Source organism: Falco cherrug, chromosome 2 (assembly GCF_023634085.1).
Source record: "Falco cherrug isolate bFalChe1 chromosome 2, bFalChe1.pri, whole genome shotgun sequence".
NCBI classification, from domain to species: domain Eukaryota; kingdom Metazoa; phylum Chordata; class Aves; order Falconiformes; family Falconidae; genus Falco; species Falco cherrug.
Window position 1 is genome coordinate 79,743,690 of NC_073698.1, and position 19,845 is coordinate 79,763,534.

At 44.4% G+C, this 19,845-nt stretch overlaps 1 protein-coding gene across 2 annotated transcripts in view; it reads left to right on the plus strand.

Moving 5' to 3' along the window:
* The first annotated feature begins 11,045 nt into the window (after positions 1 to 11,045).
* ABCG1 (ATP binding cassette subfamily G member 1) overlaps positions 11,046 to 19,845 on the plus strand; it is a 63,996-nt gene continuing 55,196 nt past the window's right edge. The window contains exons 1-2 of one of the 2 annotated variants that reach the window (XM_055702857.1): positions 11,046 to 11,216; positions 14,244 to 14,487. In XM_055702857.1, the coding sequence (XP_055558832.1) occupies positions 11,175 to 11,216; positions 14,244 to 14,487 (286 nt within the window). In that variant the 5' untranslated portion in view covers positions 11,046 to 11,174. Of the gene's footprint in view, positions 11,217 to 11,596; positions 11,848 to 14,243; positions 14,488 to 19,845 lie in introns of those variants that run through there. The other variant, XM_005438518.3, reaches the window with a different exon arrangement.

The following is a 19,845-nucleotide window of genomic DNA, read 5'->3' on the forward strand; positions in this document are numbered from 1 at the left end:
GGGCAGTGAAAACTTCAATCCATTACTTGGTTGAAGGCTCTGTCTTTCCCTAACCCTTTCCTCTTCTTCACCTTCCTTTCCCAATAAAAAGCTAACAGGCTGCTACAAAACTGGAAGTGTATCTTGAACAAAGTGATGCTGAGACATTTCCATCCACTGTGGGGTTACGTTGTCATGTCTGTCAGGCCTGTCCTCTTCTACCCAGGAGAATTATCTGAGCTGAATTTGAGGAATTTTTCAGTTAGTTCAGGATGCCCAGATGTGTGGTCTTGCCCCAATGACACAGCCTGCTGCCACTGAGCATATGTTATACTATGAGTATATGCATGCACAGCTGCAAGGAGCTTCTGACCAAGGGTGCTCTACATCTGAAAACTCCAGATGTCCACAGTGCATGCACAGATGATATTGAAAGTACACCTGACCAGTTCAAAGTAGAAAAAAGGAAATGGAAATGGAGGGATGCTTACTGTCCATATACTACACAGAGTGTACCTTGGTGGAAATAAAAGCAGAAAGATTTTAACATGGAAGATGTGCTGTATTCTGCAGCCATCAGTAGTGAACCAATGCCGGAATTGTAAAAACTATCAGTTTGGAAACATTTATAAGCATTGTGCCCAACACAGAGTAGCTAGGTACTTTCTGTCTCACTGAACTAGAAGACAGTGGTTGCTGAGGAACCACTGATGCCAGTCTGTCTGTTTACAAGTAAAACAACAAGAGAAGAGTCCCAGTAGTGCTCTGTATATGGGACAGACTCACTGTGAACCTGACGTGACTCATAGCACTTCAGAAAATAGCAGAGTAATTTAATAAAATTTGGAAAGGTGATGCATAGCGTGAGTAAATCAGTGAAGACAAAGAAATACTTTTCAGGCCCCTAGAATGGAAGATGATGCTCATAGCACTTGCGGGCACTAAACTTGTACACCATTGGCCTGGATAGTTTACAGTTGCGATTCCTAAAAATAGCTCTACAAACCTTGGTCATGTCGAATAAAATTTGGACTCCTAGGAAAACATCATTATTTCTAAAAATGTTGCACCAAAATCCAGAAAAGTCCAGAGCAATGACTGGATTAGGTTGGGGTCTGTGACACCAGCTCAAGGCAAAATACCTGAATGGCTTTAATAATGAACTATAATATCAAACAAGATGTGTAATAACATGCAATGAGAAGACTGTCCTCTTCCGAGTCTGCCCTAGACATGCCCGCCCTTTTCTATGAGCAGGTATGAGCCTGATTTATGAAAATACATGCACGCTCATGTGTGATACAGCTACATTCTTGCGAGGTTTGATTTACTATCCTAAGACTATCTTTCCAATACTGTACAGTATCGTAAAATAAGACAAATAGTTTAGCAACTGGTAAACTAACATACCTCAAGGCAGTTACCACTGGGGAAGCTTCTAATGGGCATGTTTTGATTAAGATTGCACTGGAGATAGTGTTAGGCCTGAAGTGATTAAATATTTGCATCTGTGATTTGGAAGTAAATATAACTCCACTTCTGATTAAGGTGTGTGAGTTATGCAGAATGGTAAACAAAGAGGCTAGAATTGTTGCATGTAATGATCTTGACTTCTTGACAAGCTTGACTCAGTGAAATGTATTTAAGTAGTTGACAGCACAGATACACTTTTAGGAATAAGAAATGAAGGTCGTGCCCACAGAATAGGATGCTGCATCTCAGCAGGAATGGACTCAGAAAAGGATTTGGCAGTCGAAGCATAAGCAAATCGGCATGAGCTTCCACAGTTATACCGTGGCCAAAAAACATTATTAATGGGACACTTAGATTAACAGTGCATAAGCAGGGCAGAAGTAAGGTAATGTTAACTCTGAACATGGCATTAGTGGGATCAATGCTGGAATGCTCCATCAAATTTTAGCACCAACTGCCCTAAAGAGAGGCTGAAAAGAAAGAAGCACAAATTATTAGATGGCAGGAGAAACTGCCTTATAGAGAGCCCTAAAGGGTTCAGTGCATTTAGATTATCAAAAAGAAGATTAGATACAACTTGATTACTATGCCTAAGTATCTACCTTCTTGGGACTGGGGTGCGGTGGGGCGAAGTACAAAACTTTAAAGGGCTTTTTAACCTGGTTAATTACACATGTAAACAAATAGTTGAAAACTGGAGTGGACACATAAATACTCCACAAATTATTTTATAGCAAATGACAAACTGGTGGAACAAACTATCAAGGGTAACGTTGCCCTTCTTTGATTTGATACCTTCAAATAAAGCTAGAATGCCTGTCCAGAACACAGCTGAGCATTACTGACTCCTACACAGGGTAACTGAGCATGACTGAAGGACCGGCGAGATACAAGGGACCAGACTAGCAGATATGGACTCTTAGTCTGATGTGTATCAGTCTATCAATGACCAAATATGTATGAATTAGGAAAGGCTCATTGTGAAAGGCTTTAATGTCAGGCCTGTGGACTGACCAAGGAAGTCAGGCACTACTGAATGCTATGGCTGTGAGGTTTGTGATCGTGCCAAATTACGTGCAGCGTTCCAAGTGCACCATTTTCCAGCCTCAATCAGCTGTGCCAGGGACTCTAAGGAGCTCCTCTCTGCAAAGTGACAGACTGTCACTCCGATAACTGACAAATTCGAGTGTAGTTCAGGGCCTACAGTTTGTCTTCCTCACAGGTAATGACAGGTCTGCTTCCTTGGGAGGCTTGCCAGTGACCAGGCAGCTTTTGCAGTGTTTTCTTGTCATTTCTTGTTTCTAGATGTAGTTCTGGACAAAAGCATTACCAAGCACATGTAACAAACAAACAAGTATGTATAAGCTTACCAGCTCCTGCTATGCTCCTTCCTGCATACAGCCTTGGCAGCTGGCCGGTACAAGTGTGTTGGTGCTTTGTTGCCCTGTCAGTCTCATGTGGGCTACTAGAATGAGCTAGCTGGACAACTTTCCCAATGCCTTGTTAGTAACTGTACAGTTTTGAGGGGTTTTGGGGCTTTCTTCCCCTGAGCTGAAGCAGAACGTGCAACTTCTCTATGAGACTGAGACTCCAACAGGCTGTTTTTGTTGCCTGGGAATAACGGTCATTATCTCCCAGAGATTTCAGTGCTACAGGAATAAATGTATACATCTGCAGGGAGCACCAAGGGAGGTTTGTGTTCCTTACAAAATTATCTTTGAGATGTGCCAGACAGCATGGCTATGCAGAATAATCAAGGTTTCTCTGCTGAGTCTCACATCTCTCAGAAAGAGTCTAAAATCCCAAATCTTCTGTGCTTCTGCTGCCCCTCATGTAAAAAACCACCTCAGGTGGACAGGGTTTGGCAACGGACTGTTTTTCCTTCTGATGTGGATGGTTAGAGTGCTTTTCTGGCAGGCACAGTAACTGTTCCACCTAACTTGGACCAGGGGGGTGTATCTGGAGTCTCCTGTCTTTTTTAGAAGAGCTGTATATGCTGGGGTGAAACTCCAGACTCCATGAAGTTGTTCCACTTCACACAGAAATGAAGGGGAGGGTGGCATTCACATGCCTTCTCCAGCTGGTGTTCAGTTGCATTTTCAAAGCAGAAAAACTGTGAAGGGAGAAATACCCAGTGCTTTCCCGGCAGAATACTTTGTTTCAGTGACTCAGACCTTGTCCTGTCCCAACAGGCATGCTCAAAACCTTTATTGAAACCAAGCAGAGGCTGAATTTGAAACTCACTTTTCAGCACCAGGATGAGTGCTCAGTGCCAGGGCTGTTGGGTGTAATGGGATAGGTGCCGTTTGCAGCTTTCTGTGAAAAAAGCACGAGTTGGTGTCACGGCTGAGAATCCCCTTTGGAAACAGCTTTCAGAGGCTAAGTCCAAGTCCTCCAGGCACGAGTCTTTCCTTGGTATTTCCTTCTGCTTAACTTTTCCTGCTGATGCCTGTGTATCCCTTTCCCAGGTGTCTGACTCTCCCTTGGCATTCTACGGGGAGACTAAGCTGGCAAAGGATTTCAGAAGATTGTGCCATGTCTAATTTTCAAGTTGCCTTGTGAATTCAGACTGCAGTCTTTTCATCAGACTGCAAGAATATTTTCTTAACCTGCTTTGCTCACAACGGGTTTACTGAACCTTTTTCCCCTTGGCTATCACTGCACAAGTGCTACCACTTGCTCCCTTGTACTCTGACCCTGAGGTTTAGGTCTAGGGAGACATGATTTCTAAAATCCAGCTGCTCTTAGCTGTGATTTCCAGCCATTAGTCTTAGCCATGAGTCCACACATCTGGGTATAACGAGGGCAGTATGATTTGAGGGGGGCTACACTGTAGGAATGCAGAAACGTGTCTGAAATAGCTTCTGTGCCGAGGACCTTTTCTCTAGAGCCTAGCATGATAAATGCGTTACAGAAAAAACTGCGCTATCACCTCTCAGGGTATCTGAGGGAAAGTAAATTTGCTGTGAGCGTGCTATGTTGACATCAACTGAAAGTAGTGAGTTTATATAAATTATGCTCAATCACTGACAAAACAACTCTTATTTGTTCGAGCAGAAAGACTGATAATGTGTTTTCTTGCTCTCTCCTAGCACATCTTGGGATCAGCTTACTATGGCAACTGAGGGCTACTTAGATACAGACTAATGGACCACCATCTCTCGCAGAGCTAAGCTAATCCATTGCACCTATTATTACTTCTTTTCAGTTTGCTTGAGCCAAAATGCTTGAATAACCCCCTTGCATCTGAGTGCTGTATGCCCTACTGATTACCATGAGTACATCAGTGAGTAGCTATAGAAATAAATTGCAGCTAAAACCGATCAGCAATAAGTTGGTGTTTTGCTCTTGAATTTCCTGTCTGTGGATTTCAGAAGATGGACATTTGAGTACTTAGATGTCACAGCACTCTCCAAACTAGGCAGCTGCAACAAGGTCTTTTACCATCACATACCAACATATTCACTTTTCATGCCAGTCCCTCTGCTGCCTTCTCCTTGTCTCTCCTCAACACAAGTGCGCATGCATGCATGCATGCATTCATTCTCGCTCGCTCGCTCGCGCTCGCTCGCTCTCTCTCTCTCTCTCTCTCTCCCTCTCTTTTCCTTGGCTGCTCTCTCTTAATTGGCTGCCCAACCTCTTAACAGAACCAGCCACAGCTGCACCTTATCTACATCAGCCAATCCGCTGCCCCTGAAGCAAGCCCACAGTTGTATATTATCAATGCTAATTAACCCAGCTTCATTCCTCTAAAATTCCTGCCCCTCCTCCCCCCCCCCTTTATTTTCCTTAACATTTCATACCTTATGTTTTTAACAATCATCACAACCTTTTTACAAATAAACTTTTCATACAGTCTGGACAACTTGTCCCTGAACTCTTTTTTAATTCTTAAGATTTCATGCCTTAGGTATTTAACAATCTTCACAACTTTTTCACAAATAAACTTTTCATACAGTCCAGACAATTTGTCCCTGAACTCATACACATACCCCTTCTTCCATTTTATCTTGGGCTTTTCAGCTTCTAGGGGCTGATCACCTTTCTTCTCATCTGCTTTCTTGACATCTAGGATTTTGTTTTCTTCAGAGTGGGGTTCTGATGAACTTATAGTACCTCATCCTTTCACCTCTTGGGACACACCGGACAGTAACCTGAATGAGTTTTCAACAGCAGCAGATCTAGAATATGGCACTAATACATTACTCCATGTTCCAAGAAGCTTCTCAACATCCTTGTGGTCGTCATTTCTTCGACTGGAGACACCTTCAACGAGCACATAAACGCCTGCAAGAATACCACCAGGCCGAGCAGCAGCAGCAACGGCAGGAGCTGCCCGTGGCACCGTGTTGCTCTTGCGCCTTCCCCCGGCACAGCCATCACCGCTGTCTGGCCAGACCCGCTCTGGACCTGCCACCGCTGCGGGCTGCTGTCACGTCTGGCCATGTACTCTGCCACTACCACCCGTTACCCTCAGTCTCTTAACTCCACGGCAGTCAGGCTTCCTTCTCTTTGATCCCAGCAGCTCACCTTTACTGGTGTCTGATCCAGATCCCCAGGCTCTCCCCGCCTATCTCAACGTGATCTGGATCACAGGCTATCCCTGCCTGTCTGCTTTGTTGGGCGCTGCTGTCACCGCTCAAAACTTCAAACATCCCCCAGCACAGTCATCACCGCTGTCGCCACTCGTTACACTCAGTCTCATAATCTGAAGGGCCTCACACAGGGCACCAACTGTCGCAGCACTCTCCAAACTAGCTGGCTGCAACATCGTCTTTTACCATCACATACCAACATACTCTTCATGCCAGTCCCTCTGCTGCCTTCTCCTTGTCTCTCCTCATCCTGGGTGCACGTTCTCTCTCTCTGTTGCTCTTAGGCATAAAAATACTGATTAAATTTCATATAAAATAAACACGTGAAACCCCTTGTGTTATTCATGGAAGTGTTAGTTGCGAACAGAAGTGGCATAAGACCACAGCTTAGGTGGTGTCTGTCTGTCTGGCCATGGCTTTTCCAAGTTAGGTGTCTGGAGCCCTCTCCAGTTGATAGGGAAGCCAAGACAGAGCCAGAATCCATCCCAGATCAAGGTAAAATATTTAAGAAAACTAAATTTTCTTTAGGGGATGCCCATTTCTCTTTACTGACTGAAAGACAGTCTGCATGACTAGCTTAAATACCAATTTTATAGGCAGCTAAAATTAGAGATGAATCCCACCCATTTTACAGAATATATCTAACATGAAAGGAATGACTGATTATGTTCTTCAATATTAAATAGATCTGAAGGCAGATCTGTTGAAACTGACTGATCACGTTCTTCTCAAACAGCATTATGTGAATATTTCCAGTATAGATAGGGAAGTATTAATGTCACGTACAAAAAGACATGACAATATTGAGAGGGGTTATGACTGTTGTTCCAATACGTAGGGAAGGGGAACAACAGGAAGGGAGAAGAAAAATGGGTTCTATGCCAAGGATTTGTTGTATTTTCATAAGATGCTTCTTCAAATTTCCAGCCCACTGCCGAAAAGTACTGAAATAGTCTTTTTAGTTGGAGACTGTGTGCAAAGTTGCTAATAACTACCTAGTAGTAAAGTTTGATATGTTATTTGTTTGATGTAACACCTGAAAGTAATATGTATGTTGATGTCTTTCAAATCTTAATACATGGGAACTTAAACAGAGAATATAATCTCTTTAGTTAAAATAATTCTCTTCCAACTAAGATACTGATTTTCTCCCCCCACTATTCCTTTTCCCTGTCCTTTTTTCTTCAAAGCACAATGCAGACTCACAGCTATTAGCTGTCAAGCCCAGGCTCTCAGCCTTTCTCAGGATCAGACCATAAGTTTTTTCTCAACTTCATCTTTAGGCTGTTCAAACCTACTGATACGCTTTCCACTCTTATTTCACTAAATCTATGGAAATACTTGGGGTAGGGCATAAGAAGAGAGAAAACATACTCCAAAACCAACCCAAAATAGTGCATATTTTCAAATGGCAAAGTGACACTCTGTCTGGGATAAACTGTTGGTTTAGTATTTTTATTTAGGTCAATAATTTCATGAGCATTTCAGATTCTTTGTGCTCTCAGCTCCTTTGACTTTTTAGGTAGATTTAGAAACATAATTCTGAAATTAACCCCCAAGTTTTTATTTGATGAACTTTCTTTCTTTTTTTTAAAAAAAGCCATTTTTCTCAAAAGCTCATTAAATCTTTTGCATAGAATTCCTTAAACTCTGCCCAGACTAGATTAAATTAACAGCAAGTTGCAAATAGTTAAAGCTGAGGTACTTTTTAAATGAAAGCTCTATCTAAAATATCTTGCCTTTTTAAGTTAAGACTTTTTTTCTCACCTGCTTCTTCCACGCTACTCAGCTGAACTTTTCCTGCATGTTGTATCTCAGCAGTTAAGTCCATGCTTAAGTTAAGCCTCTGCATTTCCCCAGGCTATGGCACTTCTATACATGAACTAGTTCTTGTACAGAGACATCAAGCTATCAGTTCTGCAATAAAATACCTCCCATACCTGTACTGTAAATCTGCTCTCTCTTGCTGTTGGTGTGTTTCCACTTTGCCCTGCCTTTCCCCGTGCATTTCTGCTTGCAGTCTCCTTTTTCTTTCCAGTGGGCTGCACAACTCCACTGTCTGTATCGCTTACCCTGCTGTAAAGCCTGCAAGCTACTGCTATTTCCTCTTCTATTTTCGGAGTCAGAGTTTTGTCCCTGCCTGCTTGTCCTCACCTTCATTTTTAGCTTCACTTTTTTTTGTCCTGGATTTTTTTAAACACAGTTTTATACCTCTATTCTTTTTCTTTTTTTCTTTTTCTTCCTCCGTTTTTTCTTTTTTCTTTTTTTTTTTTTTTTCTGCAGAGTTGTGTTCTTGATCTTTTTGTCTATAGGGACCAGGGGATCACCTGTAAAGTTAATGGAAGAGTTAATGAGGGAATGTAGGAATGCAGGAGACTGCTATTTTTAGCATGCTTCGTCTTATGTAATCATTTTTTTCCTGTGTGGTATCAAAATAGATACCAAATAGAACTTGGTTTCTGAGAAACCTGTTTTATGTCTCAGCGTTTTACAAGAAGCTCCCCTAGATACTGATACTAGAGCCACCATGAAAAAAAAAGTCCTCAGGATCTGACCACGTACTCTTGCTCAGGAAAAATTTTCATGGAAGGTGATGGTGCAGGGTTGAGCCATCATTTGTCTTCATATCATGCCTCAAACCTGTGCCTCTGTGCCACTTCATAGAGAAGGGTAGTTTTCACAGAAACTGTTAAAAGCATTATGGCAAATACGTGGTTGAGTCCACACTACTTCAGCTATAATATTGATAGAGAAGCCATCACTTTATTGATCGGGGTCATGAACTCAGTGCAATGCTCCTCCTTGCATGCTGCTGGCCTGTGAATGAGGGGCGATAACCCAGCCTCGCTGGTGGCATGGGTGAGCCCAGGTGGGTAGGTGGGCAGCCCTACAGCTGACAGGCAGCACATGCCTTCCTGCAAAGGACTGGTTCATGAAAGGTGCAGTTCAGCCCTTAGTACCGTAAGCTGCTTACGGAGGAGCTAAAACTTTTGTTTGTGTAGCAGATTTCAGTACTGTTCATTTAAGTTTTGTTACAGCCTTTGTGTTGTTTTCCTTGCTTCTTCCTGAGCCTTTACGAAGTTAAAACAGAGGATAGTAAGCATCATGCTGGGTCTGTATCACACATTCCACTAAGATCAGGGTATGTCTTGCTCTCTCTCTGTATCTTGTTCCACCTCACAGTCAAAATACACGATGTCTTTAAGCAGTCTGTTTTACTCTGTAAATGCCTTAAAAATATAAGGCAGCATTTCACAGCCATTTTGGGGTCCTGTAGGGAGATAATGCAGCCTTCTCAATGTTTCTAAGGGAAAATAAAGGAGACAAACTTGAATAAATTTTAGATGCTACCGACACATAATCCAAATCAAGTCGATTAAACCCCTGTACCCTCACTGGAAGAATGCTTCATATTTACTGTTTATTTCTAATATTAGGAGGTAATTGTATTTCAGATTTCTTCTCAAACACAGTTCAAGCATTCAGTGAGGACTTCTGGACAGGCCCATCCATGTTTGGTCTGGTATTCCACAGCAGGTAGGCATTTCTTCCTCAGTACATGAATTTTAAGTAAATAATTTTCTGCAACATCCACAGACTGAATCCAAGGTCAAGGACAGTGAGTCTCCACACTCTATTCATTGGCAATAGGATGTAGTGCATGGTGAAAGTTCATGCTTCCAAGGCAGAGTCTTCTCTCAGGGAAGTATCTACTGAGGGTTAGTAGCACATTGAGAGGTGACAACTACCTCAGGAAGTCTTTGAGCCAAAAACAGCTGCAGGCTGAAAGAGTTATCAGGGAGACATCTGATACAAGCCAGCCCTGTGCTTAAGCTCTTCTGTGAGCATACAGCTCCCAGCCACTGCCAGGGTACTGTGGGAGATGAGCCCCTGTCCAACCCAGTGCAGATGCTCTGTGCAGCAGTTCCCTTCCTGCAGTGCTGTGCTGCCTGCTGTAAACACCCCTCCACAGCTCAGTAAAGATTTAACACTTGCCTGCCTTCCAGGGGCTTTGTGAAAATTACCTCAGTGTCTGTACAACACTAGGCGAACGCCAAGCTTTATGGCAAGCTCCCTGGTTAGAAGATTCCTCACAGATTATGAACTCTTGTATATAGTCTCTGGTAGATACTTTGGAGCCAGCTCTCAGACCCTTGCTATAATTTATCCCCCCTTTCTGCTGCTTCCGGAAGAATGGAGAGGGAGCCTCAGCACATGCCAAAGCCAGGCCCAGCAGGTATGTTAACTTTGGAGGCACTTCAGATGGTTGGTGGGTCTTCCAGTATCTGGCTTTTTGTGAACTGGTTGGGCCGAGCTTTCTGCCACCGGGTAGCATGGCTCATGAATCTAACTCAAAACCTAACCATGGATCTAGAGTCAAGTCAGCAGTGCCAACACAAGCCTAATGGCACGTGAAGGCCGCCCACTGCACTTCACGGGCAAGCGTGTGGTTGAGGCCCCATCTCTGCAGGACGATGCTGAAATGCAGGTCTTTGATTCCAGGAAAAAAACGAATGAAACGAAAACTGTGACAACCTTCCTTTCTCCCAATTTCTGAACAACAAGGGCTTGCTCAGCTTATAAATCAATGGCGTGCGAGTCCCAGGGCCGGGAAAGCTGTCTCAGGCAGGTGCGATGGCAATCAGACGGTGCTTCAGCTCCCGTTTCCGCAGGGCACGCCGCCGCGCACCCCTCGGGCAGCTCGCCAGCCAGCGGGGCCCTGAGCTGTGCCACCGGCGAGTGTGGCGGCGATGTCGGACAGCCCGGCCGAAGGGATATCTCGGCGAGCGGTCTTCGGCCCCCAGCCCCCTGGGGAAGTGTCTGCCGCGCGTTTCAGGGCAGGGAACGCCACGGCCACGCGCGGGACCGGCCCTGCCCGCGCTCCCGGTGGGGGGGCGCCCCGGCCCGCCGGCGCTCCCCAGCCCCCCGGCGAGGGCCGCGGGGGCGGGCGGGGGCCGTGCCTGAGGCGGCGGGCCGGGGCGGAGGCGGCCCCAGCGCGGCGGGAGGCCGCTCCCTCCCTTCCCGCCCGCCGCCCGCAGCCACGCTGGGCGGGGAGGCGACACTCGAGGGCTCCGCGCGGCGCCGGCGGAGCGGGAGCCGCCAGCAGCCGGGCGGGCAGCGGCGCACATGGCATGTCTGATGGCGGCTTTCTCCCTGGGCAGAGCTTTGGTAAGGCGCACGCTGCCGTCCTCGCCTCCCCCCGCGGGGCCGCGGCTACGGGCGGGCGGGGGTGGCTGCGCGGCGGGCGGGGAGCGGCGCTGGGGGGGACGGAGCGAGGGCTCCCGGGGAGCGCCTTCCCGCTCTGCCTGAGGGAAAGCCGGGGCCGTTCGGTGGGCCGGGGACTGCGTCCCGCCGCGGGGCGCCAGGTGCGGGGTGCGGGGCAGCCCGCGGCGGGGCGTGTGAGGGGACGGCGGCGCATGGCGGGGCTTGACCGCTAGTTACCTCCGGGCTGTAGCTGAGACAGGGGGATTAGCGGCCGCGCCGAGCATGCTCCCTGCGCCGCTGCGCCCCGTCGTTTTCAAAACAGATTTGCGGAGGGACCGTCACCTTTGCATAACAGCCGGGGCGCGGGACACAGGGGCGGCAGCGGGGGGGGCGGCGGCCGGGGAAGGAGCGGGCAGAGCCTGTGGGACAGGCCCACCCCAGCGGTCCAGCGCCTTACGGGCGAAATGGGACTGTGTGGGAAATAGAACTGTATGAAACCAAGCAAGACGTGAGCGCAGCCTGTGAGAGCTCGGGCTCCTCGCGGCTGGCGGGCAGGGGGCTGCAGCGGGCTCCGGTTTGACACCCGCGGCCGTAGGTGCGCGCCGGAGGAGACGCGAACGGTTTGTCGGTGTGGGCAGGTAGACGGGGGGAGGCCGGGCGTGCCTGAGGGGCGGCTGCCCAGGGCGCGGGCAAGCCTGGGGCTGCCACCACGGGAATTGCCCACCTCTTGGCAAGCGAAGACGGCCCTGCCAGTGGGAGCCATTGCCACCACCCAGGCGCTCGGGGGACACCCTCGCCCCTAGCCGGTGGTCCCCGGAGGGGGCAGGCCGGTGGCCGAGGGCTGGCAGGACTCGTCACCCTCTGCTGAAAACAGGCATTTCCGTCCACTGGGTGATTGAAATGGTTTGTTCGGTGTCCCAGGAACAAAAGTGTCTGGCTTCTTACTGCCAGATGATTAAGTAGGCAGAGACAAGGACCTTGTCCCAAGGATGTTTCTTTTTGAATTGATCTAAACTGGAAAAGCTCCAACTGTCACCTGAATACTCAAGGTGACCTGCTCATTGAGAGTTAGTCTTTGGATATTCTCTCTGACATGTGAAGGTGCTCGGTGGTTCCTCTGAAGCAAACAGCTTATGAGTGCCAAAGTAAGGTTTGAAAACATCCGGGAAATAGTAGTGTCAACACATCTTATGTTATTTTTTAAGGAAGAGGTAGGTTCCCCTACTTCAGTTGTTCAGTTCTAAGATGTTTCACATTACTCTTGTTATGTTCAAATTACATACCATTACAGTCAACTATTTAAGAAATTGGGACTAAGTGTTACTGGATACCTGACCTCTGAGTAAGTTGAGAGCACGATTAAAATCTCTCTCTTGAGAAAATGTGGTAAGCAGAGCTGATTTTTACATCCAGAATGTGGGGCTTGTGCTTGAAGAATGTGGAGACACTTGCTATATAGTGGGTATGTAGGATTGCTTTTTAAAATATTTTTCATCACTGGTTATGTAGGACTTTTTTTTTATGTTTTTCATCAGCATTCTTGACAAGTGACTGATCTGAGCGGTGCTGCTTTTACAGTGCAAGACCAGTAACCATGACAGAGAGGACGAAAATGGTGCTATTTGACTTACTTGTTGCATTGGAGGACAAGTAGGGGGAGACAGTGGCATGAGCACATCTGTCTGTTTGGGGGTGTTCAACGCTGATGTATTGAAAAGTAGTGCAGCACATACAGTTTCCAAGAGATACCTGTGGGGGCATGTAGATTTTTGGGTGGTGGAAAGCCTAGCACATAAGGCAGCTATAGAAGTCTTTTCCAATACAGAACTGCATTAAAAATAGTAAATTTTCTAATAAGACAACTGTGCAGATGTTACGCTTATGACATACTGCAAACACAGATGACAGTGAACACCCTCTGAACTGTTCAAAATTCTGTTTAGCTGAAGAAAATTCATGGTTGTTTTACTTTTGACCTTATACACATCCTGTTGATACTGGTTTGAGGTGCCTGTGCAGCTAAAAGGAGTGGAAAAAGTTCAGCTTTTATCTGCATAAATAAAAGAAGAGAAAGGCATGTGGCAGGCCATTGTCATGGTCAGGAGAGGAGGGGAAAGAGATTCAATCCAAAATATGCCAAGTGGAATTGCACTGAGCGGTAGGATGAGAGAAGCGTAGTAAGGTATGGCTGTAAGCATAGAGCATTGACCTTACAGTGTCAAAGGTACAAGTACTGGAGCAGGGTTTAATATGTTTATGTAGCTGATAAGATTTCCATTAGTGATCACTGTCAAGTAAGAAAAGCATGCAAGGATTTCAGATGGAAAGTGCTGTGCTTTCCGTACAGACCTCTAAGAAAGAAGTTGTACCGTTCCAGGTTGCAAAGTCTCAAGAACAATCAGTGCAGGAGCAAATAAGGCACAAACCAGTAAATTTTAAAATTCACAGAAATATAACTAGTGCAGTTTCATGTTTACAGAAGTATATGCTGATGTAAAGGAATAAGAACCCCTAGACTTCTTGAGTGGCTGTCTTTTGAAATGTCTGCACAAATTGTCTGGCCAGCGAGCTCCCTCGCCCTTCAGCTCTGTCCCAATACAAGCCCTGGAATCGGAGTAACTAGAACCAAATTCTTTGAGTGCATGAGAAACTAAGTACAGTGGGGACTAAACTTACAAATGTATTACTCTGGTGCAAGAGCTACTCTGTTCTAAAGTTACTAATGTGCTGTGTATATACCGTTTGAGGGGAAACTGGTGCTAAAGGAACTGCCCTCTGTGCTGCAAGTGCACAAGCTCTTTCACCTCTTGGGTCAAGACTGGCAGATCAACTGAAAGATTTTGGTTTTTTTCCCTTTTCACCTTTCGGTGTGTTACTGTGTTGGATTCTCATGTTATTTAAATAATAATTCTTCTAATGCAGAAGGTTTTGAAACATGTTCCTAAACAAAAGTCTGTGAACTTTGTCCATTCTTCAACTTTTTCCCTCCAGAACGGCAGCAATTCTGCTTGTACCATGGCTGAGCCAAAGTCAGTGTGTGTTTCGGTGGATGAAGTGGTCTCAAATGGCACAGATAACCAAGACATTCGGCTGATGAATGGACATTTAAAAAAAGTGGACAATACTCTGACAGAAGCTCATCGTTTCTCCTACCTACCCCGCAGACCAGCTGTGAATATTGAGTTTAAAGAACTGTCATACTCTATCCAAGAAGGGCCATGGTGGAGGAAGAAAGGTGAGGAAAAGATGTTTTGGCTTACAAATGTTATTGCCCATGTTGGTGATCATGATAGGTGGAATGAGTCAGTTGTGGATGGTGAAGGAAAGCGAGTAAAGGGAGCATGTTTTCACAGTTGCTTTTTGCTTGGCTTTTTGATATATCCGCTGCCCCCCCAGCTGGCACTGGGGAACTTTCCCACAGCCTGATGCAGTGGGGTGTACAGCCCCTTGTACTCCACGAAATTGTAGATGCAGTAGTTCATACAACTGCTTATTTTTGCCTCCCAAATCTAAAGAATCTCAAGTAAATATAGCATTGCTGTGCTGCCAAATATCTGTCCTGTGATCTTGCATGTCTACAATTTATTGAGGGTGGGTAGAACATACTGTAGTTTAAAGGTGGGGGTAGGGGGAAAAAGGATGCTTTTTTCACTTTCGTAATTGTCTGTTTTGTGAAATGGATACTTTTTCCACTACTCTTTCAGAGTAGCAAGCATCTGAGAATTTCAGAAGGCATTTGAAACCAAGATAAAAAATATTTTCTTAAAATGCTGTGTTTGGAAATAAACACTGTGAGCTATGTGAATGTCAGCCCACCCATGTCTCTTGGTGTTCTACAGTGGGTCTCTCTAACGCTTACCATTTCTTTTAACTGATGAAATCACTGGCTATTGCTAGGACTGAATCCAGGCTGTCCTTTTGCTAGCTACTTTGCTAATAATACACAGCAAAGGGTTCACAGTCTACAACACAGGGCACTCCGAAACAATACAGATATTGAACATGATATTATACTTGATATCTCAAGGAAGTGAAGTGTTACCACTTTGCTCTCACAGTCCAGTTTCACATCTGGCTGGCTCTGAGACAGTTCTGGTGCTGATTTATTGATGGGAGTAAGGAGGGCATATTCAGTATTCTTCTTTATATGATCTTGGTCTGTTCTAGTTCCAAAAGGTGACTGTAAGGTGGCTCTGTCTTTTTTCATCTGCTTTGTATTCATTCCTGTTGTACCTCATCTACTTCGTGTAGCCATGCATTTCCTAGAGAGTTTTTGTTTTGTGTGTGTATGTGTGACTAGTTATCTCTGAAAGGAAGACTAGGTCGTGCTGTAAATTCCTGCTAGTGAAGAGAAGTAAGCCCAAGAGAAAATACTGAAATCTTCAGGATAATCTTGTGTACTAAATGACATAATTGCTCTTCCTCAAGGAATTCTCTCTTAGTAACATAAATTGGTATGGTTGTGTGCTTTAGTTCTTTCTAAGAGATAAGCCCCTGCTCACCTGAGCCATGCTTGATACCTGCACTTGCTCTGAATTTTTAAATCCACTGGCTTAAAGGTTCCACTTGAAATTGTTTCACAAAGTACCTTGCTGCTGTCTGGAAATTGTGTCATTATCACACCACCGAGGTTTTAATAGTCTAAAAATGTGTGGTATGAAAAACACTGGAGCTGTGGCCATGGAAGCGCTACTGAGTGTGAACAGCCTGTGCATACAATTATTCATTTGTTGAATGATATGCAGACTTGAGGCTTTAATGCGTTTTTCAAAGTCAAAACTGTATGTACACATACTTCCCTTCTTTTAATTATTTATTAAAATTGCATGTAGCTATGCTATCCATAGGAGAACAAATGGGTTTGGCAGCAATTTTCATACATGCAAAATTATTTTTTATCTTATCAGAAAAAACTCAAACACTGAAGTTTTCTTCCCCCCAAGAAATGGAACTATGCCAAAGTGTCTCATGTAAGGTTTAAAAACTTGATATGTCTAGCTGGATATTTTTCTCATTGGCCAGAAATGATCAAGGGGTTCTATACCAAAAACCTCAGTCCACATTTGCTGACATGACTGAGTGACTTGGTTTGAACAAAATGGCACATCCTGGCAAAGTGTCCTGCTGCTGAAAAGGACCTGTTGAGGTATTTAGCTGTAGGACATGGCTATGATTGTGTCACTACACTTAGATGTAGAAGAGGAGATTACACTTTTCTGGCTTCTGTGAACAGGAGTTCATACTCTGCTCTTCTCACCTGGTCTTGCACCATATGTCTTTCCTCAGACCACTGAGGACAGCCTCTGCCTCTGAGTGGTTGTGAGGCATGCTGTCTGCCAGCAGGTCTTGGCACTCTTCTGCTAGCCAAGGATCTAAAACAGATTTGGGAGGTGTACAGTTAATGCCAAGCTGACTATGAGCCAAAGTGTACTCTCACTGCAAGTAAGGTGAAGCACATAATGTGCTACCTGTGGAGGCCATGGCCAGATGGAGGCAAGTTGTTACCCTTCTCTTCAGAGCATTGGTGAGGGCACAACTGGAATACTGTATCCAGTTAGGGGCCGTCCAGATCAACAGAGGCAGTGGGAAGCTGGAAAGGCTTTGTCAGAAGGGTAAAAAATTGGTCAGGGGACCTACAAAGTGAGACTGAGGAAGCTGGACTTGTTTGGCCTAGTGAAGGGGAAGCTGGGGAACGATCTCATTCTGGCATACAATACTACGTAGAGGGCAGTTTAAAAAGGCAGTGGAGCCAACTTGTGTCAGGAGTGCCAGATGATACAGAACCAGAGCCAATGGCCACATACTGCAGTTTGGGTGGCTTACGGTGGACGTTAGGAAATACCTGTTCACCAGGGGGTTGGTGCAGCACTGGAGGCAGGTCACCCTGAGATGGTGTTCTTTCTGTTTGCCAGGGGGGTGTAGAAAATTTGGCTGGGCAGAGCCACAGCTGACCTGATCTGGTGTTGGTGATTTTCTTGCTTTGAGTAGAAGGCTGGACTAGGCGACCTTCAGAGGTCCTTTCCTTCTGTGAGTCAGTGAACTGCTAGTCAGATTATAGAATCTTCTAGAAACAAACTTTCCTCCCAGTCATGTTACCTACTGCAGGGACTGACCCAATATATTGGTATAATAGGAAAGGTTTTCTGTTAGAGAAATAGAAAACCGAATTGCCTAAATATTCTCAAGTGAAGGTAAGGACCAAACTACCAGATTCCTTGGCTTGTTTTGTAGTTCTGCAGGTAGAATTGTTTGTATGTAATTTGGGATATCTCTGTTTAAAACCAATGGGCTTGTAGATGCATATATTACATGTAAAACTATTTTGGGTATTTAGAGTATTTGAATCTTACTGGTTTCTTCTCCAGTGGGAAAATGGGACTTTGCAAAGGGTTTTAGTCTGTCTGTGCTCAACACAAGGGCAATATTCTGCCTCCGAACACTGGTGCTTGTTATAGCTCTACACTCCTTGTGGGTTCCCTGCCTCACATCTCATTGCCATGATGTGAAATGTTTACCTTAACTTTTTTATGGGAAGAGTTGTAGAAAATGCAATCCTGAAAGTACAAAGGCCGGTGCAGGAAATGCAACTGATCTTTAAAAAACAGTAACTTCTATGCATAAGCTGCAAAAAAGGGAGATGTCTCTCAGTTCACATTGTTCTTGGGTGCTGGTCATGGCAATAAGTGATAAGGGATGCTGTTATGAAAATGTGCCTTTTAAATTAATAGTGTTTCTATTCTGAAACAGAGCTTGGAAAAAATTCTTCTATTTCTACATCATTCTTCATGACTGTAATGAATTAGTTAAAAGCTTTTATGAGTGTTGGATCACAAAGGGAGAAGCATAGTTTCCTTGCAAAGACAATTTGTGCCAGCACGTTGGAGAGGAATTCAACTAAAGAGAACAACAAAAAAATTGACTCCCTTCAGTAATAAAGGTATTGCAAAGCAATGTTAAGGTTAGGCTCTAAATTAACAAAAGGAGGAGTAATTAGTAATGCTGCTATTGTGTTCTGTACTTAGCTTTATTGTTCAGACAGTGAAACTCATGGTATATAACATAATTTACTTTTTATTGAAAGCACAAAGAAACATGAATTTGGATTGCTTGTCAACAACAAAGAAGCTAAATAAGCCACAGTAGACTTCAAATTAGAATTTTTCAGTGATTGGGTCTCGGCCTTAAAATGTCTAGTTTATCTATTAAATCTCTTTCTCTTTAAAAATAAGAAATGACATTTTCATTCTCAGATTTATATGATAAATGCTGCTCTAATAATTTTAATGAGGTTTTATCAAATTCATAGCAAAGATTGGTATGACTCTGGACGTGATTCATTCATTTTGTAATTCTTCTTGAAGTTGGTATTAACCGGGAAGGAATCTGGTAGGTGAGTCCTTGATCAAAGCAGCTGTATCTGATCCATTCCATTCAGTAGGAGTTCTTACCAATGCGGGAATATGGAAAAGGTTACAGAGGTAAAAGTTTCAGAAGGTCTCAGATGACTTCGGCATTTTCCCCATAAAGCTTTTAGGGAATTAGTCAACTGGTAGAATCAACTGTTTCTTCGGTTCTGAAGGAAAGAGATGGATAAATGACTTGATCCAGATCTTGTGAGGTTAAGGATTTTCCAGAACTGATAATGTGTCTCAGTCTTTGAATCCAGCCTATCTTCAAGCATGTATCAGGAGCCTCCTGTGGGTCAGCAAGGTACAAGATATGCTTAAGAAAGCTGGAGGACTCCTGGAGTCCTTACTGTGTTGTAAGATTAAGATGAACCGGCCAAGCCAGAAAAAGGAAACTTCAGCACACAAAGAAATAATATGTCCGCTTAGTCCGAGGATACCTTCTCCTTTCTTTTAGGATAAGAGAGCCAGCTGGCTTGGAGGGAAAGAGAAAGTGGAGAGCCCTACGTTAGATCCAGTGCAGGCTCCTAAAGTGTGGTAGAGAAAGATCTGCAGAGCTTCAGTGCAAAATGTGGCCAAAGTTTTACTGTCTTGTCACAAAGCTATATATGTAAGGGTTGAGAAAGATCTGGAGTGGATCTTATTTTGGCTTCTGAAATGCTTGTTTAAACTGCCGTTTGAAATGCAAACCACAGAAACATATATTGTTTTTACCAGTTTATAGAAAAATTATAGATGTTTAAGTTTTAATACTAGGACTGCCTGAAAACTATTTGCAAGAGGATTTTGGAGAAATGTCAGTGCTCTAGGGTTTTGCCTTTTTTGTTAAAAGCACCATAAAGTAACCTGAATAGAATGAATGGTTTGGGGATAAAATTACGGATAGTCCCAAATACAAAGAGGGCATGAAAAGTAGTTTGGAGTCATCTGTCTTCGTCAGATTCTTTCAGCTTTACTTTGAAAAGATACATACATTCTATATACTCACCAAAGGACATTTGTTCTGTTGTTTCTAGGTGGTTTTGCTGTAACGTAGGATGGAAATGGAAATACTGTTCCTATGTAACTTGAGTGCACCCAGGAAGATTGTAGTAATAAATTGGCTTTCAAAACTCCACAACTCAGGCATTACTTTTTTTTCCTCATACTCATCAGTATTCATGGTTAATTAGGCAACATTTTAGTTG